General features: G+C 39.9%; 3 protein-coding genes across 5 annotated transcripts in view; 2 read left to right on the top strand and 1 right to left on the bottom strand.

Moving 5' to 3' along the window:
• LOC117547779 (zinc finger protein 420-like) overlaps positions 1 to 27,077 on the top strand; it is a 389,236-nt gene that overhangs the window by 68,399 nt on the left and 293,760 nt on the right. The gene's annotated exons all lie outside the window — the stretch shown is intronic.
• LOC117547788 (zinc finger protein 239-like) lies at positions 920 to 25,414 on the bottom strand. Its single transcript, XM_034218613.1, has 3 exons — positions 25,122 to 25,414; positions 24,539 to 24,604; positions 920 to 1,918 (listed from the first exon to the last, which is right to left on the bottom strand). Exons 2-3 carry the CDS (start codon positions 24,569 to 24,571, stop codon positions 1,052 to 1,054), a joined length of 900 nt encoding a protein of 299 aa, XP_034074504.1. The 5' UTR covers positions 24,572 to 24,604; positions 25,122 to 25,414; the 3' UTR covers positions 920 to 1,051.
• LOC117547785 lies at positions 17,924 to 21,969 on the top strand. Of its 3 annotated transcripts, none has more exons than XR_004569238.1 (3): positions 17,924 to 19,303; positions 19,546 to 19,638; positions 20,944 to 21,969. XR_004569238.1 is itself a non-coding variant. In XM_034218608.1 (3 exons), the coding sequence occupies exons 1-3, from the start codon at positions 19,067 to 19,069 to the stop codon at positions 21,250 to 21,252; spliced, it is 639 nt and encodes a 212-aa protein (XP_034074499.1). In that variant the 5' UTR covers positions 17,954 to 19,066; the 3' UTR covers positions 21,253 to 21,965. The 3 variants fall into 3 exon arrangements, 2 of the variants coding, with proteins under 2 accessions (XP_034074499.1, XP_034074500.1); XM_034218608.1 differs by having other exon boundaries at positions 17,954 to 19,303; positions 20,944 to 21,965; XM_034218609.1 differs by having other exon boundaries at positions 17,956 to 18,181; positions 20,944 to 21,965.

Genomic DNA, 27,077 nt, shown 5'->3' with positions numbered 1-27,077 from the left:
ACAGGGGGCGGGGGAGGACGCTCATGAACTGTTAGCGCCGGAACCTCGCAACGGCTGCGGAACGCATTTGCGCCTCATTTGGGCATAAGATTAGGTTTGAATCTGCGTGATCTGCGTGTAGGGAAGGACAGCAGCCATATCATTGGCTAGAACTAGCTAGATCTGATGGATTTGGACATAAACGCGAGTGAAGTATAACCGGATGCGAGAGAGAGAGATCAGCACCTGCAGCTGTAAGGGGACGGTGAGCGGAGCAAACACACCTTTAGACCTAACACATTTAGCTATGGCACTGTCGTATACATTGAATTATTAAATTTGATAATATGTAATCAACTTAGGCATACCTCCCAGAAATTCGTATACCTGAATAATTTCGATTAATCGTTCCCATCCCTAGTAATCACCACATCAAACTTCCTTCCTATGTTTATCGCCTGCTATTTCTTTAAATATGTCAGTGGTTAGATTTGGACATGGGTTGTATAAACTGACTATCCTAATGTGATCTTGTTTCCTAGGGTTGCAGATTTCCACTATAATACAGTCTCATCAGGAGATTGAATCTCCCTATATACCACACCATCTTTGAGAAATGACTGCAGGATCTCAGGTAGGCGAGAAAGGCTTTTTTGAGTCTCAGAGAGCAAGGTCCTGAACACAATATGTTTTTAGATGTAAACCTATCATCCACCACCCCGTTAGCAGGTGCCACTTGATTGACGTATATTCAATGAGACACCTCAATAATATAATACATTAACTGTGCTTTACGTGAACCTCTTCCTGACACAAGAGAGGATGGCAGGACTGCAATTTCCCGTGTTCAGTGAATGCAACAGAAGCAAGTCACCAGACCAATCAGAGAGTTGCATGGAAATACACGTGTACTTGTGTCATTCAAGCTTGGCTCTGTGTGTTTAAAGTCACAACATTTTATTAAACAACAATCTGCAGAGAAACTACTCTGCAGATTAATGAACAGTGAAACTCGCTCATGGATTTTAAGGTGAATACTTTAAGAAAAAGTTTTCCCACATTCTTAACACCACTATGATTTTAAGAATGTGTGAACACGAAGATGTGATTTGAGATGAGTTGATGTAGTGAACGTTTTTCCACACTCTTCACACCAGTACGGTTTTTCTCCAGTGTGAATACGGTGATGTTTTTCGAGATTACCTGATGTAGTGAACGTTTTCCCACACTCTTCACAGCTGTACGGTTTTTCTCCAGTGTGAATACGTTGATGTGTTATGAGAGCACCTGATTGAGTGAAAGTTGTCCCACACTCTTCACACCAGTACGGTTTTTCTCCAGTATGAATACGGTGATGTGATGCAAGAGCATCTGATGTAGTGAACGTTTTCCCACACTCTTCACAGCTGTACGGTTTTTCTCCAGTATGAATACGGTGATGTGATTTGAGATGACTTGATCTAGTGAACGTTTTCCCACACTCTTCACAGCAGTACGGTTTTTCTCCAATGTGAATACGGTGATGTCTTTTGAGATTACCTGATTGAGTGAAAGTTGCTCCACACTCTTCACAGCTGTACGGTTTTTTACCAGTATGAATACATTGATGTGATGTGAGACCACCTGATTGAGTGAAAGTTGCTCCACAGTCTTCACAGCTGTATGGTTTTTCTCCAGTATGAATATGTTGATGTGTTTTGAGATAACCTGATGTAGTGAAAGTTTTCCCACACTCTTCACAGCTGTATGGTTTTTCTCCAGTATGAATACGTTGATGTGTTTTGAGAGAACTTGATGTAGTGAACGTTTTCCCACATTCTTCACACCAGTACGGTTTTTCTCCCATGTGAATATGCAGGTGGGTCTTTAAATTTCCAGATGTTGTGAAGGATTTGTCACATTGCTGACAGCTGTGACGTCTCTCTCTTCCTTTCGGTTTCTAGAACAGATGGACAGAGAAAGAGAGAAAGTCAATCTAAAAAGCATAAATACACAAGTTAACAAAATAAAACTCACTTAAAATAAACCTTGAGTTAACAAAATACTACTTAACTGTGTTTATTATATTTGATACAGTAATACAGTTATATTCTAACCAAAGTATATACCAGAGGTGGGGGACTCGAGTCACATGACTTGTCTCAAGTCACATGACTTGACTCGCATATTTTTTGACTTGAGAGTCGCTTGACTAACATTGATAAAAGACTTGACTTTGAATTCATGACTTGAGACTTGAGACAGATGACTCGAAAGGACTTTAGTTTTTAAGATAAAATATTTGCATTGTACTAAGCACCTAGAGGGCAATGAAAAAAAAAAAAGAGAAAGTATCTCGTTCGCAGGAGAAAGTAGAAAGTGGAGCGCACAGGAGACAGCCGTTTCATTGCAGACTGTTATGTTTATGTGGGCAAATACATACATTATTTGAGATACATTTCAAACTCGGACTTCATTTTAGTTATTTGTTCAAGCACCGGATCGGCAAAACATTAGTCTGTGAACCAGTCTGCCTTGACCTATGTATTCATAGTGAGTCTGTGACTCAGTATTTGCTGCCCACAGCTGTTTTATAGAAGAAAAACCTCCTTCACTTCATGAAATCTCTGCAGCACCAGGAGGCAGTAACGTGTAACTCAGCAGAATCTCAGAAGAGCAGCACCAGCTGCAAAGAGCTGTGCCTTCACCGTGTTTACCTTCATTAGAATAGCTAACGAGCGACCGCAGGCTGCTACGTTTTAACCACGTGCACCTCTATACACACACACACTGAACTGCTCAATTATTCCCCGTTTTATGATTTCAGAGCCCCACTCTCTGTTGTTAGGAGTCTGGTGGACGCGCCGGTGCGTCCAAGTGCACATTATTTACGTATTTAATCATAGATTTTTGCTTGTAAGGAGTAGAAATATGATTCAGATATCTGCGGAATCGCTAGAATCGTAGCTTTTCAAGAGTATCTCCTGTGAGACTGTACCCAGGGCACAGCAGCCAATATTGCCGCTCAAAGCAGCTTGATTTGGCGTTACACTGTGTGTGATTGGTGGATTTGTGTGTCAGTCAAGGACATCTCGGCCGGCCGGCAGCCATGTCGGTCTGAAATGACCAATGGACACTCTAGAAATCTAAGGACCTATCCACCAATAAAAAAACATATAACAGGTGTCTCATATCAGTTTCAGTCTTTTAGTCTGTGAAGAAGATAGAGAAAATGGCTCGAAGGAACTTTACCGTTGCGGACGCGCTGGATTTTATTTTCACGAGCAGCAGTGAAGAAGATGGCTCATCAGAACCTGAAGGCTTCGACTCTTCGAAGAAGAAGAATACAGGGACAGCAGGGATCCATTTGAGGACGGGTAAGTGTAAATATAACTTGTAGTGCATTTGCCATTTTGTGAGGAGTACCGCGAAAATGAACAATGGATTTATCAACCTTTTGATTTTCCCCTCATGAACTTTTTCTCGGGACAAAATAGACTCTTGATTAGTAAACGTTTACTCTGTGTAAATGTTATTTATGTGTAAACGTTATTTTTGGCATGTATAAGTAAGGTTACATGTGTAGATGAATAAAAAGAATCCTTTATTCGTCCCACAACGGAGACATTTATAGACATGTATTTTTATTTGATCATACTGTTCTGTACAGATGAGACTTTGTCATCGACTTATTTACATGTGTGTCTGTGATAAACTTTATTTATGTGTAAACGTTATTTTGGTGTGTATAAGTAAGGTTACATGTGTAGATGCATGAGATAATCCTTTATTTGTCCCACAACGGAGACATTTAATTTATTTATATGTGTGCCTGCCATTTGTGGGGAGTGCTATGTAGTAATGGGGAGTACAATACGTGTGTGTGTGTGTGTATGTATGCATGTATGTGTGTGTGTGTTGCACTTCGTAATAATTATTGTCCCACAATTTTTATTTGTTTTACAGAGAGGTTTCACAGCTGCCTGGGCCTAGCGGCCCACAGATGACATTTATCCAGGAGCCACCAGCTGTGCCTGTCACCATGTTGAGATCTACCATGGATCAAGGGCCTTCAGAGGGTTGGCACCGATTCCTTCCTGGAGTTCAAAGACCAAACTAAGGCGATACGCAGGATTGGCAGCATGTCCTTTACCCCCGCTCCTCAACGACGCCCACCAAAATCACTACAGAGACGCGCACCATCTCCCCCGTCCTCATCACCGCGCCTACGTCAACCACCTCCCCCCCCTGACAGCATGTCCTCTACCCCCGCACCATCTCGCCCGTCTCCATCACCGTGCCTACGTCAACCACCTCCCCTCCCTTCAAGAAAGCATCTGCAGTCTCCGAAGCCTGATAAGGATGTGTGTGTCAGGCTCAAGGGCGTATGGCACTCTCAACTCTTTCCAGGACATGTCGGGCCCTGCCTGCCAGTAGCTTTGCCGATATCTGTGTTGATAGGTAATAGATTAAGAGCGGTGAATCATAGAAACAGGAAGCGCTCAAACGTTTGTGTGAGTTTATCTAATTTAGCAGTGATTTCATGTCAGCCACAGCTTGTCACAAAAAACATGACTGATAGTGTGTTTAACAAACTTAAACTAGCTTTATTAAATGTCAGGTCTTTGGCAGGAAAAACATTTTTAATCAAAGATTTTATCACTGAGCACAATCTCGATTTTATGTTTTTAACAGAAACTTGGATTGAACAAAATAACAGTGCAGCTGTTCTTATCGAATCAACCCCTCCCAACTTTAGTTTTATGAGTCAGGAAAGAATGCATAAGAAAGGGGGTGGAGTTGCTATTCTGTTCAATGATTCCCTTCAATGCAGGAAGACATCTTATGGAAACTTTGATTCTTTTGAATATGTGGCCCTTCAGCTGAAATGCTCCTCTCGAGCTCTGTTCCTAAATATCTATAGACCACCCAAATACTGTGCAAGCTTTTTTGATGACTTTACTGAACTGCTGTCTATGGTGTGTATTGACTTTGACCGTCTAGTCATTGTTGGTGATTTTAACATCCATGTTGACAACCCCCAGGACAGAGGGGCTAAAGAACTGTTTTGTGTTCTTGATAGCTATGGACTGACTCAGCATGTGACGGAGCCCACGCACAATAAGGGGCACACTCTGGACTTAATTATCTCAAAGGGTCTGAATATCTCTACGGTTGTGGTGACTGATGTTGCACTCTCTGACCATTCCTGTGTTTTCTTTGAGAGCTCTATTTCTGTTCACAAAACTGTTCAAAAAGAGGTAACCACAAAGCGATATTTAACTGAAAATACTAGGGAAATGTTTACTCAGAATTATTCTTCCACACTTGCTCCTGCTAACATCTCAGTAAATTAGCTAGTAGATCATTTTAATTCAAAAATTAAAAATGTTATAGATGCCATTGCTCCAACTAAGGTAAAGGAAGTGACTGGGAAGAACATATCTCCATGGAGAAAGGCCATGACCGTGAGAGCAGAAAAAAGAGAATGTCGAAAAGCTGAATGCAGGTGGCGAAAAACAAATCTCCAGGTTCACTTTGAAATCTATAAAGAGAGACTTGGCCTTTATAATTTGGAATTGAAAGACGCACGACAATGTTTCTTCTCTGACATCATTACCAAAAACAAAAACAACGCATGTGCCTTGTTTGCTACCGTCGACAGACTAACTAACCCCCCAGTGTCAGTAGCCTCTGAATTTCTATCCACCAGGGCGTGCAATGATTTTGCCTCCTTTTTCACTGACAAAATTCAGAAAATCAGACAAGCAGTCAGTGCCTCTGCATCAGGAACAGCAAATGTGTTGTCCCTATCTCCACTTAACATCATGACACAATTCCATCAGATTAATGATAAAAACCTAGAGGACATTATACAACTTCTGAAATCCTCCTCCTGCTGCCTTGATATTATTCCAACAGGATTTTTCAAAGATGTTTTTCCTTGCATGGCCTCAGATCTACTTCATATAGTAAACAAATCTCTTCACTCAGGTGTTTTTCCACAGGCCCTGAAAACTGCAGTCATTAAACCGCTCTTAAAAAAGAATAATCTAGATGCTTCAGTAATGAACAATTACAGGCCCATATCAAACCTCCCATTTCAAGGTAAAATCATTGAAAAAGTTGTTTTTCAACAGTTGAGTAATTTCTTCCATTTAAATAACTGTTTCGATGTGTTCCAGTCAGGCTTTCGTCCAAACCACAGCACTGAGACTGCTCTTGTAAAGGTCTTTAATGACATCCACTTAAACACAGACAGTGGCAGAACTTCAGTGTTAGTATTATTAGATCTCAGTGCTGCGTTTGACACTGTTGACCACAGCATATTACTAGACCGACTGGAAAACTGGGTGGGACTTTCGGAAACAGTTCTGAATTGGTTTGAATCCTACTTAAAGGACAGAAACAACTTTGTTTCTATAGGTAAATACACATCTGAGTTGACAAATATGACATGTGGGGTACCTCAAGGCTCCATCTTGGGGCCGCTTCTCTTTAACATCTACATGCTACCACTGGCTCAGATAATGAAAAACAACAAAATAAGTTACCATAGCTATGCAGATGACACACACATTTACGTAACCATTTCACCAGGAGACTATGCTCCAATTCAAAAACTGAGTAAGTGCATTGAACAAATCAATGACTGGATGTGTCAGAACTTTCTCCAATTAAACAAAGATAAAACTGAGGTAATGGTTTTTGGAGCCAAGTCAGAATGTATAAAAGTTAGCGCTGAGCTTCAGTCTGCAATGTTCAAAACAACAGATAAAGCCAGAAATCTAGGTGTAGTCATGGACTCTGACCTGAGTTTCAACAGTCACATTAAAACTGTTACTAAATCAGCCTACTATCACCTAAAGAATATATCTAGGATTAAAAGACTAATGTCACAGCAGGATTTGGAAAAACTTGTCCATGCTTTTATCTTCAGTAGACTCGACTACTGCAATGGTGTCTTCACAGGTCTCACTAAAAAATCTATTAGGAAGCTGCAGCTGATTCAGAACGCTGCTGCTCGAGTCCTCACTAACACTAAGAAAGTGGATCACATCACTCCTGTTCTGAAGTCTTTACACTGGCTTCCTGTGTGTCAAAGAATAGATTTCAAAATACTGCTGCTGGTTTATAAAGCACTGAATGGTTTAGGCCCAAAATACATTTCTGACCTCCTGCTAAATTATGAACCATCCAGATCTCTCAGGTCTTCAGGGACTGGTCAGCTTTCTGTCCCCAGAGTCAGAACTAAACATGGAGAAGCAGCGTTCAGTTATTATGCTCCAAATATCTGGAACAAACTCCCAGAAACCTGCAGGTCCGCTGCAACTCTGACTACTTTCAAATCCAGGCTGAAGACTTTTCTTTTTGTCGCTGCTTTTAATTGAACTATTCATATCTTAGACTGCACTCTAACTTTTATCCATGTATTTTTTCTTTTAATGTTTATTTTATTAGCTTTTCTTTTGAATGACTGATTTTAAATGCCATTTTCTTAATCTCTTTCATTTTTTGTAAAGAACTTTGAATTGCCTTGTGTTGAAAAGTGCTATATAAATAAACTTGCCTTGCCTTGACCACTGCCATCCCCACCAAGGACTAGCGGACCAGCATCACGACAGCTGCCTCCATCTCTGCCTGCGACGAGGTCAAGATACACCTCAGCTCCACCACAGCCACAGCCATCACCATCAACCCGGACAGCAAAGAGGTCTCGTAGAGCACACGTACCTCTCACACAGCCACCAGCTGCCCATGCACCATCACCCCCACCTGCACAGCAGCCAGCTCCACTGTCTTGGAAGACAGGCGAAGACCCTGACACTGCTCCCCCTGTGTCCAGGTTTCAACCGGCTCGCACACCCGGGCCACAGCTCAGCTCAACAGTATCAAACAAACCCCTTGACCTGTTCAAGCTGCTCTTTAGTGCACTAACAGTACAGACACTCTGTACCAACACAAACAAGCGGGCTGCACAGGAGATGGGAAAGGGTAAAACCTACAAATGGACTGACTTGACTGTAGAGGATTTCTATAAATACATGGGGCTGCTGAAACTGGACAATGTATTGGACTACTGGAGGAAGGATCATTTTGTAAGTGTATAATGAATAGTTGGTTGAAGGAAAAAAAGTTCTGATGTTCAATATTGTAAATAGTGAGATTTTGCAGTTATATTTATATACATTGTTGGTATTATAATAAATTGTTGGTTGAAAAAAAAAGTTCTAATGCTCAATTCTTTTTTTTTGTACACCTCAAATGAACCTTGTTATGTAATATGAAGTCATTATTCAGTCCTGATATATCTCAGTCCCTGCTGTGGTGAAAGTAGAGTGATTGACAGCTGTTTTACTTTACATTTTAGACATGAATAACACATTTATATACAGTGTAATTCAAATATTTCACTACTTTTGTAATCCTAAGACTTTGGTAACCAAATCTAAAACACCAAAACAATTCGATCACAAGAGTTTTGAAGATTTTCCGAAAATCAGATGACAAATGTTAAGCTTTTGAGCTACTTATCTCATCAAACAGTGCTCTAAGGTGAGTAATTTGCATATATAGCAATACTAGAGATTGTCCTGAACATTTTGATATGTAACACATGGGTGCCATTTTAGAAGAAATACATTTAAAAGGTGATTCAAGAAAACATCTAAAAATCGAGAAAATACCCTTAGACTCCAGAGGGTTAATGTTGAAAATAAAACTCTAGTTTTCATAACCACTGTCTTTTAACTGATTTAAATGCGGAAACTGGGGTTATTCATCAGGATTTCATAGGACTTGACTTGCTTGACTCTCACCCCAGTGACTTGCACATGTATGACTTACTCCCACCCCTGGTATACAGGAGACAGAGGGAGACGGCATCCTGTCACTGCGAGTCTCAGTTTGCTCCGTTCGTCTTGTTTTAGTTTTTTTGGTCTAATTATTGTCTAAACTTTGTTGTGTCTGTATGAAATGTCATTTTGAGAGACTATGCTTTTGATCCTGTGGATTACATTTGCCTTCTGCAGACCATGTCTGGCCATTCAACTTTCCAAGACACACATGAGTGACAGCACGAACAGGTATGGCGAGGAGCCCCGGCCTCTACGCTGCTACAGCCGCAAGGCTATGCTAGAGCTACAATGCGATCGGCTTCCTACGAATACACCAAGCCACCTGTGCTCTTCGATATTGGATGAAATCCCTCGGGAGCCACTTAGAAACACCAGGAAAAAGAGACGAGGAAGGAGGGGAGGCGTTCAGAATCGCCTACGGCGGAGATTCAGCCGGCCACCACTTCCATCCATCATTCTCACAAACATTACATTACATTTAGCTGACGCTTTTATCCAAAGCGACTTACAATAAGTACATTCGACCAGGAAGACACAACCTTGAAGAAAACAGAATCATATAAGTACATCAGGTTTCATAGAGCCAAACATTTCAAGTGCTACTCAACTGGCTATAGATAAGCCAGTCCTTTATTAGTATAAAAGTGCTTCGTTACTAATTATATCGCTCGAAGTGGAGTCGAAAGAGATGAGTTTTCAGTCTGTGCCGGAAGATGTGCAAGCTATCTGCTGTCCTGATGTCAATGGGGAGCTCATTCCACCATCTTGGAGCCAGGATAGCAAACCCATGTGTTTTTGCTGATTGAACTTGGGTCCCCCTCGCAGCGAGGGTGCAGCGAGTCGTTTAGCTGATGCAGAGCGTAGTGCACGCGCTGGGGTGTACAGTTTAACCATGTCCTGGATGTACGAAGGGCCAGATCCAATCGCAGCATGGTAAGAAAGTACCAGTGTCTTGAAGTGGATTCTAGCAGTTACCGTAATACTGCGCTCATTGAGCAACAACGTGGACACACTAAGGACATACACAAGGTACTGTCATGAATTTCTTGAGGCCTCTTTATTATGTTTCACGGAAAGTTGGCTCCAATCTACAAAGCCTGAATCTCTTTGAAGTACCCGGACTCACCCTTGTTCGAGCAGACAGTGATGCGAACTCGGGGAAAACCAGAGGAGGCGGTAGTTGTGTGTATATTAATTATCTGTGGTGCCGATCATACTCAGTAAATGTAAAACCTGTGATCCCAACGTAGAAATTCTTTGCATGACGTTAAGACCCTTTTATCTGCCTAGAGAATTTGTGTGTATTTTACTGTTTGTTGTTTACGTGCCTCCCAGCGGCAGAGGACACTGTTCACGAGCTACAACTCAGCCACCGATGCACCGGCAATAGTGCTCTGGGACATGAAGCAATGTTGCCTGGAGACTGTGTTACCTGGGTTCCAGCAGTATGTTCGGGATCACAGCAGGGAAGACAATATCCTGGACAAATGCTTTGTTAATTATAAAGGAGCCAATAGAGGTTTCTCAATACTCAAATTTCCCCTACTCGAGACTGAGGAGGGGAATCGAGGAGAGAGGAGGGGAAGCAGTCATTTTAAAGAGACGTCCATTAATGATGACAGGAGGCACAGCAGCCCTCTGTCTGATGGACAGATGTACATGATGACGTGTGTGTGTGTGTGTGTGTGTGTGTGTGTGTGTGTGTGTGTGTGTGTGTATATATATACACACTTTGATTCATTCACAGTGCGGTATAATGAGACAATAACAGGCTACTTATGCGGGGACACACACATTTATATAAATATATACAATTTCAGAATCAAACAAGTATGAGAGCACTCTCATAATAACGTAACACAATCAGAGACTGGATATATCTGCCCCCCTCTCTCTGGCCGTGAAACAGGGAATTGAAATTACGGGCCAAAAGTTGTATTTACAAGTAGGCTATTAAAAGAGGACACCAAACCAACTGAGACCCGTCTGTCCGCCGTACGCACTGTACAACACACACACTGTACAACACATACACACTATACCATACACCTACACACTGTACCACACTAGTGCTGTAGCGACGCGTCGACTTCAAAATATCGTCTACGACATATTTCCGCGTCGACACCATAGACTGTATATATGGTCGCCACACACACGTGGGTCACCCAAAGCAACAAGCAGTTCGCAATCGCACTTCTAACACAATGGAGACTGAAACGGCTATCACCTCCTCCTCACAGGATTGCGCACGAAGCCCTCAAACGAAAACATCTCGCCCTAGGTCTTCAAAAGCATGGGAATATTTTAAAGTTAGTCCAAAACACAAAGATATTTATATATTTATATCTCACTGAGACTGCTGCTTGACCGGAAGCAGCAGCTAGCTGTGGTGGCAACCATTAGCAGCTAGCATTTGCTCTCCGATTTTTACATAAAAATGGAATTATGGATTATAAATTCAATAATTTGTTTATACATAGACGTTAAAAACCTATGGATTAACCGATTCAGCCGCGTTTTTTCTCATTTTAATGCCATTGAACACGTATTTTGATCAGATTGACAGCTACGGCGGTGAGACGATCTCCCTAGAAGCTCTGTGAAGGTACGTGTTGTGATGACTGTATTTGCTTCCCCTGTCGCGAGTCCGGATCACTCAGTGATGATACTATGTACCTACATAATCTGTGGAGTCTCAGCTTTAATCGGATATCTTGTATGTGCAGCTACGATAAGTAATAAGGGTACTTTTATCTTGAGTTCTGTGCCAATGTCCGTTAGCATTTTTCGCTCAGGGGTCATTTAGATGCTTCTTATGAGACTTGTGTTTTGTTTTGGTAAACATGGTTTGTATCGTCAATTAGCTGAGATTATTTCCGTTAATCTGGTATAACACATTAATAGGTTCTTAAATATTAAGATCCCCTGAGACACAGTATCGTGAAAACAATTTTTTTTACATTACGTTTTTTTTTACATTACGTTTTTTATGAATTGAACAACAGAAAAATAATCGTTCGATTAGTCGACTAATCGATCAAATAATCGCCCGATTAATCGTTTTCAAAATAATCGTTTCCCCCCAGCACTATACCACACACACACACTGTACAACACACACACTGTACAACACATACTGTACCACACACGCACCTACTACAGCTCGTAAAGCATAATAAGGCTACAGCCGTTGTGTATTTTATTATGTGAAGCACTAAATGGTCTTAGAAAAATATCGACTAATGCAAATAAAGAGAGTAGGCCTGTTATACTGAGTGATATATATTATACACTAGCAGTGTAACGGTATACGTACCCGTACCGTTCGGTTCACGTGTGTACCGAACGAATATAACGTTAAACGTAAAAAAAATCGAGAACGTGAACAACTTCTTGGAAGCAATCTCAGGTGCTGCGTCGCAGCGCTCAGAGTAATTTGCTCACATTGGGTTCAACGCCTCATAGTGCGAGCAAGTCATTTCATTGGACGAGAGATATACTATGAGAGCTGGTCAGAGGGATGCGTTCAAATTTAGTCAGTAATTTGAGGAACTAGCGAAATGGCGAACGCAGATAAAGTTGAGCTTGAAAATCCTCCAGCATTATTGAAGTCTCCGGTTTGGGAACATTTTGGTTTCGCAGTTACGTACAAGGATGACGGGCAAAGACAGGTGGACCGAACCAAAGCTGTTTGTCGGCATTGTTCAACTACAATTGGTTACGCGGCTGGCAATACATGAAACTTGCACACTCATTTGAAAAGGCATCACCCGAACGTGAATATCACCGGGACCAAAAGAAAAAAGACTGAAGTGCAAACCCAACTCCTGCTAGCATTTAACCTCTTAAGCCCTGAGCCTGTTTTTTCAGGTTTCAGGCTCGAAAATGCCACTAACACAACAAAGACTATATCTTCACTTCTAAAAAGGGGTAAATTAATAATCTTTTCTCTCAAAGCAAGGTTACATCTGTGAGTTGGATGTAGAAGTGTCAGAATCAATATAGATGTTTTTATTTTAAAGTAAATTCAGATGGAACATAGTAAAAACATGTAAATTCTAGTGTCCGCCAAAAAAAAAAAACATTACTTATAGTGAAAACCACCCTTGAATGATGGGATAGTAGACTAAAAGCTTTAGGAATCCAAACTATAACATAATAACTACCCTGTATCAAGATTGATGCAAAAACGATATTCACTCTTAATAGTTTGATCGGTGCTCTCTATAAAGGCCGATCAGGAGAGCTGGATCTGATCGATATGGACATAAACGGGAGTGAAGTGTAACCGGACCCGAGAGAGAGATCAGATCAGCTGCTGAGTCTGACAGAGACACGCAGCTCTGCATGATCACCTGAAGCCCCGCCCACTGTTTAGCGAGCTGCATGACAAACTGACGGGCTGTCAGGAGAGTGGAAAAGAGAGCATCCGTTTCTCCCGTGTTATTATTCAAAGTTAATGTAAACTTTTGAATAATGTACTTCATCTACTACAAGTAGTTTATTTGAATGTAATAATTATGTTGTTTGTGGAATCATTTTCATTTATTGAAAAATGAATCTGAACTTTTCGATTTGTAACGATTATAAACTGAAGCAATATAAAAATGAGCCCCATTAACTGAGTTTCAGCATATCCGGTCATAGTCCGGTGATTACCTGCGAACGGAAACTCTGCTACACCATTCTTATTATTATTATTATTGAAACATGACCGGTAAGTTTCAAATTTGTCCGGTAAAATAAATTCTGTCCCGACATATCAGCTTACATTCATAATGTCAGCGGAGGGAGGGGAAGCGGCGCTGTGGAAGAGCAGAGTGGCGAGGGAGAGCTGTCATCTTCCGTTTACAAGCTTCAAACATGTATTTATCGTTTGATTTTGGAAATAAAAATGTCATATTCTGAAAGCCAAGACTTTGTTTATTTAGAATCAAACAAAACACCGAAACCCGAAAAACTAGTTTTTTACGCAAATGCACGTTTATTTTGAAATGAGCCGTTGCGACTTCCGACTGATTTCGATAGAGCGGGTCACATATGGCAAATGTGTGGTTGGGGGGAACCAGGTCAATTAAAGTACTTATTTAACTATTAAATACATTGAGTTTGAGTAAAAATATATATTAAATTGCAAAGCAAAACATGCTGTAATTGATTTATTTTGTCCTTTGGTATTTTTTAAGGGTTTTCAACCTGAAAGAATCCTAATGTGTTCTTGAAAAGTTGAAATAAAGAAAAGGAACAAGGATTCCAGTTGTCCATGCATCCTCTGTTGCCCCTCACGCCTCTCAAATGTGGGCAAACACTCAAATAAATGCCAAAAACCCCAGAGAACTTGACAATACTTATCAGAATAAAAGTATGTTAAATAACACTGCTACCTAGTTAATAACTCTACTTTACTCAGTGGAGGCTCGTCCATTGAGGAAAGGGAGGACCATCCTCCCTAACATTTCAGAGAAGAATAAACTTTGAAGAGAACAATAAATACACCTCAATTTAAAAGATAAGTCTGTTAAAATACAGATAATAGCCCTGGCTTTGGGACTGAAAAGGGGCTAGAGAGGACGAGCCTCCCTTTGGGCGGGTCTAGCCAGAGGCTCTGGATTGGGCGCTTATATCATCAGTGAACCAATAAGCGGATCTGACTGCGCATCAGAGTGTTGATGGGGAGGGTCATCAGAGTTTTTTCTGAACCGGGGAACAGGGGCGCTGCGCCCTCTTACCAAAATAAATTCCTTGAATTAGGCTTTGATTATGTTCTGGCCCGCCATTACATTACATTGCATTTAGCTGACGCTTTTAGCCATCTTGCGGCTCAGCAAAAAATTGGCCCACGGCCAAACTTACTTACCCCCTGCTGTAGGGGGTGTGGAAACAATAGCCATGCAGTGAGCAGTGTGCTATGGCATGGATATTCAAGTGTACTTGAACGGCATCTGTTTGTTTTAGTCAAGATTATGCTAAAATATACTTTCCCCAACTATATTTAAGTTCCCTATGAAGAGCCAACCTTCAATTTGGAACATTCCCAGTTTATTCCCATAAATTCCCGTTAATTCCCATGGAAAGTTTCCATCTTTGAAAATTCCCGGAATTTTGCAACCCTAATAATAACACGGGAGAAATTAGCGGAAGCGCTCTCTTTTCCTCTCTCCCTCTCTTGACAGCCTGTCAGTATCTCATGCAGCTCACTGATCCAGTAATGAGTGACCCGACAGTGAAGAATACATATATGTATAACTAGTTTAGCTAGTTCCAGAGGTTTCGCTCACTGCAGGATTTCTGCTTCACACACGTTGCATACCGCTATTTTACTGTCTTTTTCAGACACCTTAAAATAATGCCAGACCGGCGAAGCCATTCTGGCGAGCTTGTTTTGCCGTTTAGAGCATGTTTAGAGAGCACCGATCGATCGGTAGAGAGTGAGTATCGGTCGATCTCGATCGGTGACCGATCGATCGGAACATCCCTAAAGACTATATTAACTTCTGTGTTCCCACTAAAGAAATACAAATCTATCCAAGTAATGAATCATATGTGACTAAGGACATTACAAAAAGTTATAAAAACCAGGAAAATAGCTATGGGAGCACTTAGACAGAGAAAGAACTGAAAGTCAAATTGAGGGAATCAAAACACAGAGAGCTTTTGGGAAATGCTTTTAAAGCCAAAGACCACAAAAAAGTGTGGGACACCATGAGAACCATGACAGGAATGACCTCTTCAGCGAAACCTATTGTGACGGACAAGACATACTTGATCCATACCAATTTGCCTATAAGCAAGGGGGTGGTACTGTTGCTACTCTGGTTCATATCATCACTAAACATTTAGATAAACGTCACACCTATGCAAGAGCCCTCTTCCTAGACTTCTCAGCAGCAACACAATACAAGCAGACATGTTGGTGCCAAAAATGGCCAAAATTGAAGTAAATCCATACCTGATTTACTGGTATGCCGCTTTCCTCACCAGTAGAGAGCAACTTGTGAAGGGTCTGAATATCTCTACGGTTGTGGTGACTGATGTTGCACTCTCTGACCATTCCTGTGTTTTCTTTGAGAGCTCTATTTCTGTTCACAAAAATGTTCAAAAAGAGGTAACCACAAAGCGATATTTAACTGAAAATACTAGGGAAATGTTTAATCAGAATGTTTCTTCCACACTTGCCCCTGCTAACATCTCAGTAAATGAGCTAGTAGATCATTTTAATTCAAAAATAAAAATGTTATAGATGCCATTGCTCCAACTAGGTTAACGGAAGTGACTGGCAAGAAAATATCTTCATGGAGAAAGGCCATGACCGTGAAAACAGAAAAAAGAGAGTGTCGAAAAGCTGAATGTAGGTGGAGAAAAACAAATCTCCAGGTTCATTTTGAAATCTATAAAGAGAGACTTGGCTTTTATAATTTGGAATTGAAAATTGCACGACAATGTTTCTTCTCTGACATCATTGCCAAAAACAAAAACAACGCACGTGCCTTGTTCGCTACCGTCGACAGACCAACTAACCCCCCAGTGTCAGTAGCCTCTGAACTTCTATCCACCAGGGCGTGCAATGATTTTGCCTTCTTCACTGACAACATTCAGAGAATCAGACAAGCAGTCAGTGCCTCTGCATCACACTCAAAAAAATGATTCAAGCCCTTCTTAGACTTGACACATTAAAAATTGTTTCACTTTACTTAAATATTTTTATTTAAGAAATAAACCTAAGTATAGTTCATTAGTGTAACACAAATTACATTAATCAATTCACTTATTAAATGTATTTAAGACAGAGCAACTCAAAATGAATTGTTTTCATTGGGGACCGCCCCTTTGCACACCCCCTTTGCGTATGCGCAACATCCGTTCTGTCATTTGCCGCCTTTTGTCTAACACTGACTGTGGAAACTGACTGGGGAAACTGACGGTGGAAAGTCTATTATTTGGTAAGTATTTGTTTTTTCTAGTAGTTTAGAATGTTCCCTGTTTCCAAGTAATGCCTTTTCATAATATCGACAAGAATATTTGAAACCACCTTGTTATATTTTGCTCCGTGTTTAGTTGGGTCTAAACAGCAAGCTAGCTAGCTTGCTAGATATGGTTAGCATTGAATACTGGATAGTAGAGATCATTAGATTATATTACATTAGATTTAACGTTATTGTCATTGAACACAGTACACCGAAATTCAGTTTAAGTTCAACCAAAAAATGCAAAGAGTAATTAAAGTGCATGAGGTAAAGCGGCAAGCTAGCTAGCCAGATAACTGGTTTGTTAGCTAGCTTGCTAGATACGGTTAGCATTGGATACTGGATAATGGAGATCATTAGATTATATTACATTCGATTTAATGTTATTGTCATTGAACACAGTACACCGAAATTCAGTTTAAATTCAACCAAAAAATGCAAAGAGTAATTCAAGTGAATGAGGTAACAGTATAGGAGGCAGAGCCTGCATGCAGCCCAGCAAGGGCTGCCATTTTCTATCATAAAGCTCAGCAGGTCTGTCCATCTCTCTCCTGGCCTTAGTGCAGGCAGAGGAGGACAGGCGGAGCCACTCGTTTCTGTAGGAGTTCAGTTGAGTTGAGTTTTTTACTGCCAAATATTTAATATAAATAATGAGATAATATATATGTGAATCTTGTATGGGTTACCTCACTCACAAGCAGGCACCCAGAGTTGTGCAGAAACGTTTTTTGGGTTGTGCAATCTTAGGCAATTATGTGTTTTCTGTGAAAATTCAAATATATAAGCATTTTAATCACACCTCTAAAATATATTTGTTGTCTTTTGCAGTTTGATCAGCATTAACAAGCACCTTGTGGAAACCTCTTATTTATGGTAAGTACACGGCTACTTTCACAATACTTGCATAAGCTGATCTGTGACATTGTCAGTTGTTCAGTGTCAATTGCTAATTCTATTTTTTCTCTTTTTCAGGTTATGCATGTGGCAAACACTGCAGTTTGGAACTAGCTAGCAGGTATTTGTTGTTAAAACATTTCCAGCAGACACATGCACATTTAAGGGGCAGTTAAACTGTACAAATATTTGTATGTTCATCTTTGATATAATCCTAATGTGTTTCTTTCTTGTTATTCTTTCACCTTGTTTCTGCTCTAGATTAAAAGGTGTTCCATAACGGCAGGTCGGGCGCTTCTGCGCATCATCTTTGCCGACCAGTCTGACTCTAGACAACTGACCCTGGATTCGGGAATCCCAGCAACAGTTGAAGAACTGCACACATTTGTCAAGACATCTCTTCAATTGAAAGAGGACTTCCGTCTGCAATACATGAATGTTGACTTTAACGAGTTCATGAATCTTACATCAGTGTCTGAAATTCAGGATAAAAGCACACTGAAAGTAATTTACTCTCCTATATTGTCAAATATTGAGCCCTCCATCACTTTGTACACAGTTGACTCATTTGATAAGACCTCAATTACTGGAAGCTCAGAGCCTCTAATCCCTGCATCATCAATAGCCTCATGCTGCAGTGACGATATGGTGTATACGTCAACCCCGCATCCATCCCCTGAAGCTCAGGCCTCACAATTGTTATCCTGGCCCACAGTTTTTGTGGTTCCTAAGCTCACCTACGAGGCTGAATTTGAGCTTCATCTACAGAATGCAGAGTTTGAGACAACTGGTACATACTTCCAGCCTGGCCTAAAGCTGAAAGGAGTCATTCTTGATGGCCTAGCCCAAGAAATGATCAAATTCACAAAATATCCAAAAGACTATCAGTGTGAAGAGGTAGCTGCAGCGTTGACGAGGGCCCACCCTTGTTTGGGGCAGCTAGGATCCAAGACAGGATTTGGGGGGTGGAAACAGTCTCTTAAGTACAAAATGCAAAACTATCGTACAAAGCTTGGCCGTCTTGGACATCCTGAAATCCTTGTGAACTCCTTAAAGCACAAGAAAACAGGCCAAGGCAAAGCTGCAGCAAACATAAAAAAACCAAGAAAAGCTGAAATAAACTACATTCCTCTGCACCCAAAAGGCGAAACCACAGAAAGCTTGGAGAACGAGAGAATTGCCTTATTGTCAGAACTGAAAAAGCGTGACAATGAAGTGGTGATAAAAGCAAAAATGGAAAAAACCTTCTCCCACAGACGCCTTGAGATTGTGGAGCAAAGGCCTTTGATAGGGGACTTCAAATGCAGATGGCCTGCTCTGTTTCAGCAGAGTGAAGTAAGTACATATTTGTATTTGTTGACAGTCTTTTATTATTGTCCTTTGTGATTCATGTCTACATCCTTGCATGGTTGTGATTCTAATAAACAAGTAACAATTGGTTGTATTGTGCTTGTTAATAATATTTTTAAGGTGAATGCGGAGTTTTTGAGGATCACAACATCACCACTTCAATCAAAGTTCATGTGGCAGCTGGACCACTTCTCAGACAAGCTCTTGAAGGTCTTCAAGATCAAAGGAGGACTAAAGGGCCACAAAATCAAGGAAGCCCGTGCAATATCAGATTTGGTTAGTATAAATGCAGAGAACCTCGTTTTTCACTGTATTGTTTTTGTCCATGCTGATATGAACACATTTAAGAAATTGTCTGCTTTTATAGTGTTTTTAAGGCAATAGCTTATTGTGGAAATGTAGGGGTAAGGAGTCCTGCTTAGGGACACACACGACAGATACAGCCCTCTACTTTGTAGACCTTCTCTGTTGCACATGCATTGTGCTTAATTGTCTTTGATTTATCGCCCCTGCTTTAGTTTGAAAACATCCACATCAAGAGGGGGTGCATCCTGCGAAGCATCGCGATCTACCTCAACGAGGATCCAGACTCTTTTTTTAAGGAGTATCAGGTATGTTTATCACAATATGTTTTCAATGTAGTGGTTAACAGTGTTACCCACAATTATAACCACCATTACTTACATTTATAATAAGAAAATTCTATGGCACACAACCCTATCCCTGCTTACATCTAAATATCTTATCACATATCATAAATACATGCATAAATAAATAAATGTATACATTAATATAGGAATGAATATATGTAAGAATGAATAAATACAGAAATAAAAAAATAATAATAAATAGATACAGAAGTAATTTCATCGGGCAAGTGTTAAAATAAATATAGAAAAAAGTGAATTAATACATTTATACAGATATAAATACATCTATAAATTAACATAGGAATACAATTGATAAATACAAATGTGAATTAAAACATGAATATATCTGGAAATAAATACAAATAATAAATGAATGCTGAAATAAATATTTACATTTATATATAAATACATCTATAAATGAATAAATAAATATGGACATGAATACATATGTAAGAACTTATAAATAATTGAATAAATACATAAATAAATGCTGAAATATATTAATCAATAGATTCATGTTTAAAAAGGTATGTGAATGCAGCAATTACTAAATTGTTAAAGGAATAATTACATAATCACATAAATCAAGGAAATAAATTATTAAATAATAAATAATCAAATACATATCGAAATAAGTAGGTAAATGCATAATTAACTACAGGAATAACAACAAATTACATGATTAAGTAGGGATGTAAACAAATAACTTAATACCTGAATTAATAAATAAGATAAAGTTGATAATCAAACAGAACATACAGGAATATATCTTTATAACTTATTTATGTAAACATTTTCTTACAAGCTTAATTTAGTTCTGTGTTGGAGGTCCTAACCTTCTCTGGTATCACTCTGGACATTTTTGTCCAAATTGGTAATTTTTCACATCAGATTTGGCTATAATGATTTTGTGTTTTTTCTAGATACTTTTTGGAATTTCAATTTTTCTAATCGGTCTCGAATACACTGTGTACAAATTACCCTAATTGTCCATTTAAAAAATGTCCCCCACACTTCCCAAAAAGTGTGGGGGAAAAATATTTAAATATAATATTGTTATCATATCATTTTATCATTCAAGTTTTTGAAAGTCGACATTTTTATCCTGAGTGGCCAGATTGGGTAGTACATTTGAGTGATACCAGAGGGTTAGTCTAAAACTGTTTTGATCAATGAGGAGAGCCACATAAGTAAATCTGCTTCTATAAAATGTAGTAATTCAGGTTTTAGTTAACACATGTGTTGTATGCTTGTGTCTTTGTTCAGGCCTCTGCCTCTGAAGATGCCAAGAGGGACATGGCAAACACAGTCATGGGCATATACACACTTCAAAGAGATGTGGATGGGCAGCCAGAGGACGTGGGAATTGTCATCGAAGGCAATATAGTCATGGACAACTTGGGCAGCGTGATTGTGGGGTTTGTCATGCTATTGGGACTTATTTATGCCCTGGATTTGAGCTTTCCGGACAACCTCAAACACACCTTCGAGTTCATGCAGAAGGTAGTGATGAATCTGGATGGGCACAAGCTGAATGGTAAAATCGAAAGTCTGAAGATCAAGAAGTTCGATTGAAATGTGAAAAAGAAGTGACTCATGAGTTCATTGTTGTCATTTTATTCACGAGTTTCCTAATCAGAGCAGATTGAGCCGTTATATCAATCATTTGTTCTGTGCTTTTCTGTATTTGTTTCAACACACTGTAACACTATTTCCATATGTTGGTGTTTGCAGTGCACTCTTCATGTTATGTGTTATTGTCCTGTTAGAAGAGCAGTGCATACCCCTGTTATATTGTATTCATTGTATTTGGCAAAGGGAGATTTGTAAGTTAATTATAGGAGTTCCATTTCTCTGCCATTTTAAAAATGGTATTATCTTTCAGAAATGTTTTTCATCTTTCAGTGTGAATTCATTCATTTTAAAACACTGTATTGAATGGAATGGAGGATTGTTTTGAATCATGTGAATTTAAAAATAAAAAAAACTAAACCATGTTTTCTCATGTGTAACACATTTTTATTAAATTATATTTAACCTCATTATTTCATTTTCAATTAATTAAATAGGATTTAGGTGGACTAGCATTATCTAAATTCATAAAGGTAATGTTATCATTTTACTTAAACTCTATTTGAAAAATTTGAGTTGGACTAACTCATTTACATTATACTGCATGGATGCCATTAGTTTGAGTTTGTGCCACATATATTTATTGGATGGAAAACCTGCCAACAATAAAATTGAGTTAATCCAATGAGTTATTTCTTTGAGTGCAGGTACAGCAAATGTGTTGTCTCTGTGTCCACTTAACATCAATTCAAACACCATGACACAATTCCATCAGATTAATGATAAAAACCTTGAGGACATTATACAACTTCTGAAATCCTCCTCTTGCTGCCTTGATATTATTCCAACAGGATTTTTCCAAGATGTTTTTCCTTGCATGGCCTCAGATCTACTTCATATAGTAAACAAGTCTCTTCACTCAGGTGTTTTTCCACAGGCTCTGAAAACTGCAGTCATTAAACCGCTCTTAAAAAAGAATAATCTAGACGCTTCAGTAATGAACAATTACAGACCCATATCAAACCTTCTATTTCTAGGTAAAATCATTGAAAAAGTTGTTTTTCAACAGTTGAGTAACTTCTTGCATTTAATTAGCTGTTTGGATGTGTTCCAGTCAGGGTTTCGTCCAAACCACAGCACTGAGACTGCTCTTGTAAAGGTCTTCAATGACATCCACTTATGGCGCATTTCCACTGCAGGGCCTCGCACGGCTTAGTACGGTATAGCTAGGCCTTGGTAGGCCAGGCTCACTGTATTCTGTGTTTCCAATACAGTTTAGAAACTGGGGCAGTAACTATAGTAACGCAGTGTAGGCGGAGCCGTGATGTCATCTTCAATGTGAACCACAAAACCAACATCAGCCGTTAGCCCTCAGAGCTCCTCATATCTGTTCAGAAACTAGACACAAGTTAAACAAGTACAAACCACAGACTGTCTGTGTCATGGTGAATACAGTCGCTGGGTTATTTATGTCTGTAGGCCGTTGTTGTGAGTGTGGACGGTCGGAGCATATACGGCGTTAGCTTAGCCAATCTCCATTCAGAAAACACGCATTTTAAAAGGTTTCTCGCCTGCCGTCTGTCTGCAGACTTGTCAAAGCATTAATTCATGGTTTTTACTAACCGGTATCAGCATGTTGTTACTTCGGCAAAACTGCTCCACCTGTTAGAAATCTGCTCAAAGATTGTTGGTCACCCTGTCAGAGACTTTCTGACTCACAGACCATAATAACCTGAGAGGCTGTCCAACAGCATCATCCGGGACCCAAAGCATGCTCTAACAGAGAATCTGAACTGCTACCATCTAATGGAGATTCACTAAAGTCAGACTGAAGCATCCTTTGTGCTCCAGTCAGTCCTCTCAGTAAACACAGAGCTCCAGATCAGATGCACGCTGAAGGCTCTTTGAGCAGCTCTCACTGATCCTGCTGTTATGTTACATGTTAGTTTCTCATGTATTGTGTTTGTCTTATGTGTCTATGTTGATGTTACACATGGAGCTGCTGTGATGCAAGTCACATTTCAGACTTGATCTGACAATTAAAGAATCGTAGACAACAACGTTCTAACCTCTATCTAGCCATATTGTGCATTCATATTGTATATTTCAAACAGGTTGTGATCTTTCATTTGGGGATAACAGTGTTAGGCATTCGTGAGGTGCAACAACATTAACATGAACCTTTCTGTTGGCTGCTTGTTGGCAGACCCTCCACGCGATAGCAGAGCGAACAGGTACAGCAAGCGAGGAATCATTGTCCACTAGTAAATCCATTGCAGATGGCGTCGTGCTCGCGGACGGATAAAAAAATAATAATGAATGGGTCGGGAAATATACTTTGGTGGCCGTTAAACCTGGGCGGCCCAAGTAAAGTCTATGTGAGGGAAACCCTGGACTAGAATTTTGAATTGAGCCGTCGCTTATAGATACTGTGGAAGCTATTCAGTATTTTTCACATTTATTTAATGTATTTATTTGTTATATTTTGTTTTGTAGAATTAATTTACAGCCATATTATTTGAGTTAAGTTGTGTTCCAGCTAAAATGCTTTTATTTTGAAGGTGATGGGTCAATTTGGGCACGCAGCTGGGTTTATTTAAGTCAATCAGGGCACAGCAGCAGTCAGTGGGCACCGGGAAGGTCTATGGTTTTTTATCAGTATCAGGGCTGAGTTCAGCAAACATTTCAACACCTTTTGCTGTATTGATCTTGCCAAGGTGAAGCTAATAAATACCACAAAAACGTTGATGCCTTGTCTGGACAATGGACTCATTACCAACTCATGATCTGCGTAAGATCCACTATACCTGGTGCCTCAGTGTCCTTTTGAAGTGTTATTGTTGTTGACAAATAGCCACTACAGATACTATTTCTTTACGTATTAGTGATGGGAATCCCGGCTCTTTTTAGTGAGTCGGATCATTTGGCTCGGCTCACTAAGAAGAGCCGGCCCTTTCGGCTCCCAAACGGCTCTTCATGTTACTACAGTTTACCAGAGCCTCAGTTTCGCCGCTGCGAGGCTCCGGCGGTCGCAGTTCACGCGCGTGCTCCACTAGCACAGGAACACGCTTTGCTGACGGTGAAAAGAATCCCACCAGACTCCTTTTCCACTCCAACAGAGGGATGTCCTTCTCCTTTTTCCTCATTTCAAGCGATAAAAACTCTTTTGGACGCCCTCGGCTCGAGTTCAGGGCGTTCCGAGCTGAATAAGGGCGTCAAATGACGGCAAGACGCCCGCCTGGCGGAAACGCTGGAATTAGGAATATATTGTGATGAAGTGCACACTGACCTGAGCTCCAGGGGTCTCTTTGTTCTCCTCCATGCTGCTCTCAGTTCTCCTTCTCCGGCTGGGTCTCTGAAATAATCAACACAACTACAGCTGACACAAAACAAGACAACTCAATACAACCAACAGACACAACAAAACTAATCTACTTCGTAGGTTCATAGCAGAGGTGAGAAGTAACTAAGTACATTTACTCAAGTACTGTACTTAAGTACTATTTAGAGGTACTTTCACTTTACTTGAATATTTCCATGTAATGCTACTTTGTCTGCAACAATAGGAGACAGCAATAAAGCTGCTTCACTGAAGAGGAGAAACTCACAGCTCCAGGACTCTGTAAGTCAGGAGGAGACTAGAAACAACAAGTCAATAAACTGAGGATTCATCCTGTAACATAAAGGAGTTACCCAACAGAAACCAGTATGCTAACGGTAATAAAGAAGAGTTACCGTACTAAAACAATATGCTGAAGGTAAAAGGAGAGCGTTTACTCAAACTAAACGGTATGCATATAACTTATGAATATACTGTGGGATAAATAATGTTAGAGAAAGTAATTATTAAGGTATCACACACACACACCTACCTGCTTTTAAGCTGGAAACACTGAGAAGACCACAGAGCTGCTTCAGGTCCTCTCTGGGAACAATGGGTCCTGATGAAGACCACAGAGCTGCTTCAGGTCCTCTCTGGGAACACTGGGTCCTGATGAAGACCACAGAGCTGCTTCAGGTCCTCTCTGGGGACACTGGGTCCTGATGAAGACCACAGAGCTGCTTCAGGTCCTCTCTGGGAACACTGGGTCCTGATGAAGACCACAGAGCTGCTTCAGGTCCTCTCTGGGGACACTGGGTCCTGATGAAGACCACAGAGCTGCTTCAGGTCCTCTCTGGGAACACTGGGTCCTGATGAAGACCACAGAGCTGCTTCAGGTGGAAAACTGTCAGGAGTGAAGAGGAGGAATTCAAAGAGTTTATTCAATGATATGTTCTATTTCTAGATGTTTATATGTAGTGTTTTATCACATCATGTGCAGTGCCTTGTCTCATCTATGCTGCTGTGACGTAAACATGTTCCAAATTGATCCATTTAGTCAATGTGATGTTAAGCAGAGGAGAACATGATAGAAAGGTCAGATAGTTATTAACATTACATGCAAATGACTTTAACCATTATGATAACAAGTTGGTTTTCTGTGTAAATGATTATTAATACAAATATTTAGATATAATTCATCATAATCTGTGTAGCAACTTACATTGTAACTTGCAGCTCAGTTTGTTCACTTTTGTTTCATTAAAATGACTTTATTCACATAGAAAGTGACATTAACGGTTGTTTGAACCACAGTTATAACGCTATCTGTGTCATTAACTATCACTAAGTTAACACAGAAAGCAAACATTAGCAAGTAAGACTGTTTAATGTACTCCATGTATTCAGTATATTGTGTATTCTTTAGATACTCTAGTGATGTGTGTCCCGTGTGTAAACTTGCTGCTAATGCTTCATTTTTATTATATCTTATTGTATCTTTTAAATATGCTTAACTTGTGTAATGCCTGAAAACACTTCTGCTGTGACACAATCGTTTCTCAGTTTAAGGTAAATAATTATTTAAATAAAGTATATCTATTTATCTAATGAGCTAAACCGTCGCTTAGCTTAGCGTTAGCTGCTAACTGAAGAACCCCATTCATTTCAATGGGGAAAATGCTGCGTCACAGAATGGCGATGCTAATAAGCATATATTTAAAACTATATCTATGGTAAAGAGCACCAACACAACAACTCAAACTGTCTTAAAGACAACTGGTGTAATAAATAACTAAAATAAAGTCAGCTTAGCATTACAAATCAACTGTTACTCACCCAGAGCCGAACTGGAATAATAACTGTAGCTGTTAGCTGTTAGCCGATAGCTTTTAGACGTTACATGTTAGACTTTAGCTTTTAAACTGTAGCTGTTAGCTGTTAGCCGATGGCTTTTAGACTTTAGCGGTTAGCCGATTGCTTTTAGATTTTAGCTGTTATACAATAGCTTTTAGCCTTTATTTAAAGATCATTTGAGACTATTTTTGGCGCACATTTAAAGTTTTTTTGTGAGTTTCTTTCTTCCAATATTACAGCTGTGTTAAATAAGATAACTTCTGATTCGTGATTAATTGTAAACTAAGCCAACCGGTGTAAATACACTTAATGAAACCTCTGCGTGTGTTTAATCCACTCACCTCTTCTTCTTCTTCTCTCGGTTTTTGGCGGATTGCAAAGAACTTTAAAGTCACGCCCATCTACTTCCGTCTTCTTCTTCTTCTTCTTTCGTGTTTATTGTCGGTTGGTAAACCAACTTGTAGGTGCATTACCGCCACCAACTGGACTGGAGTGTGGACAAGAGACTAAGCAGAAAACAATAAACAAAAGAAACAAAACAAAGAACCAAAACTCTAGATTATTTGAAATGTATCAATTTCTTAATTTAATAATCTCACAATATATATTGCCTGATGTTTTCCCTAACAGCCCTGATAGCGACAAGTCATGG

The sequence above is a fragment of the Gymnodraco acuticeps genome, unplaced genomic scaffold (assembly GCF_902827175.1).
Source record: "Gymnodraco acuticeps unplaced genomic scaffold, fGymAcu1.1, whole genome shotgun sequence".
Taxonomy (NCBI): domain Eukaryota; kingdom Metazoa; phylum Chordata; class Actinopteri; order Perciformes; family Bathydraconidae; genus Gymnodraco; species Gymnodraco acuticeps.
The sequence above is the reverse complement of the archived record's forward strand: the minus strand, read 5'-3'. Positions and strand labels throughout refer to the sequence as shown.

Bases quoted from the DNA above. Each gene is read 5' to 3' on its own strand.
- LOC117547785 (XM_034218608.1), top strand. From the start codon at position 19,067: ATGTCTACATCCTTGCATGGTTGTGATTCTAATAAACAAGTAACAATT. The intron at 19,304-19,545 runs GTTAGTATAAAT...CCCCTGCTTTAG, and splicing joins CCCGTGCAATATCAGATTTG to TTTGAAAACATCCACATCAA. The intron at 19,639-20,943 runs GTATGTTTATCA...GTCTTTGTTCAG, and splicing joins CTTTTTTTAAGGAGTATCAG to GCCTCTGCCTCTGAAGATGC.
- LOC117547788 (XM_034218613.1), bottom strand. From the start codon at position 24,571: ATGGAGGAGAACAAAGAGACCCCTGGAGCTCAG. The intron at 1,919-24,538 runs GTCAGTGTGCAC...CATCTGTTCTAG, and splicing joins AAGAGACCCCTGGAGCTCAG to AAACCGAAAGGAAGAGAGAG.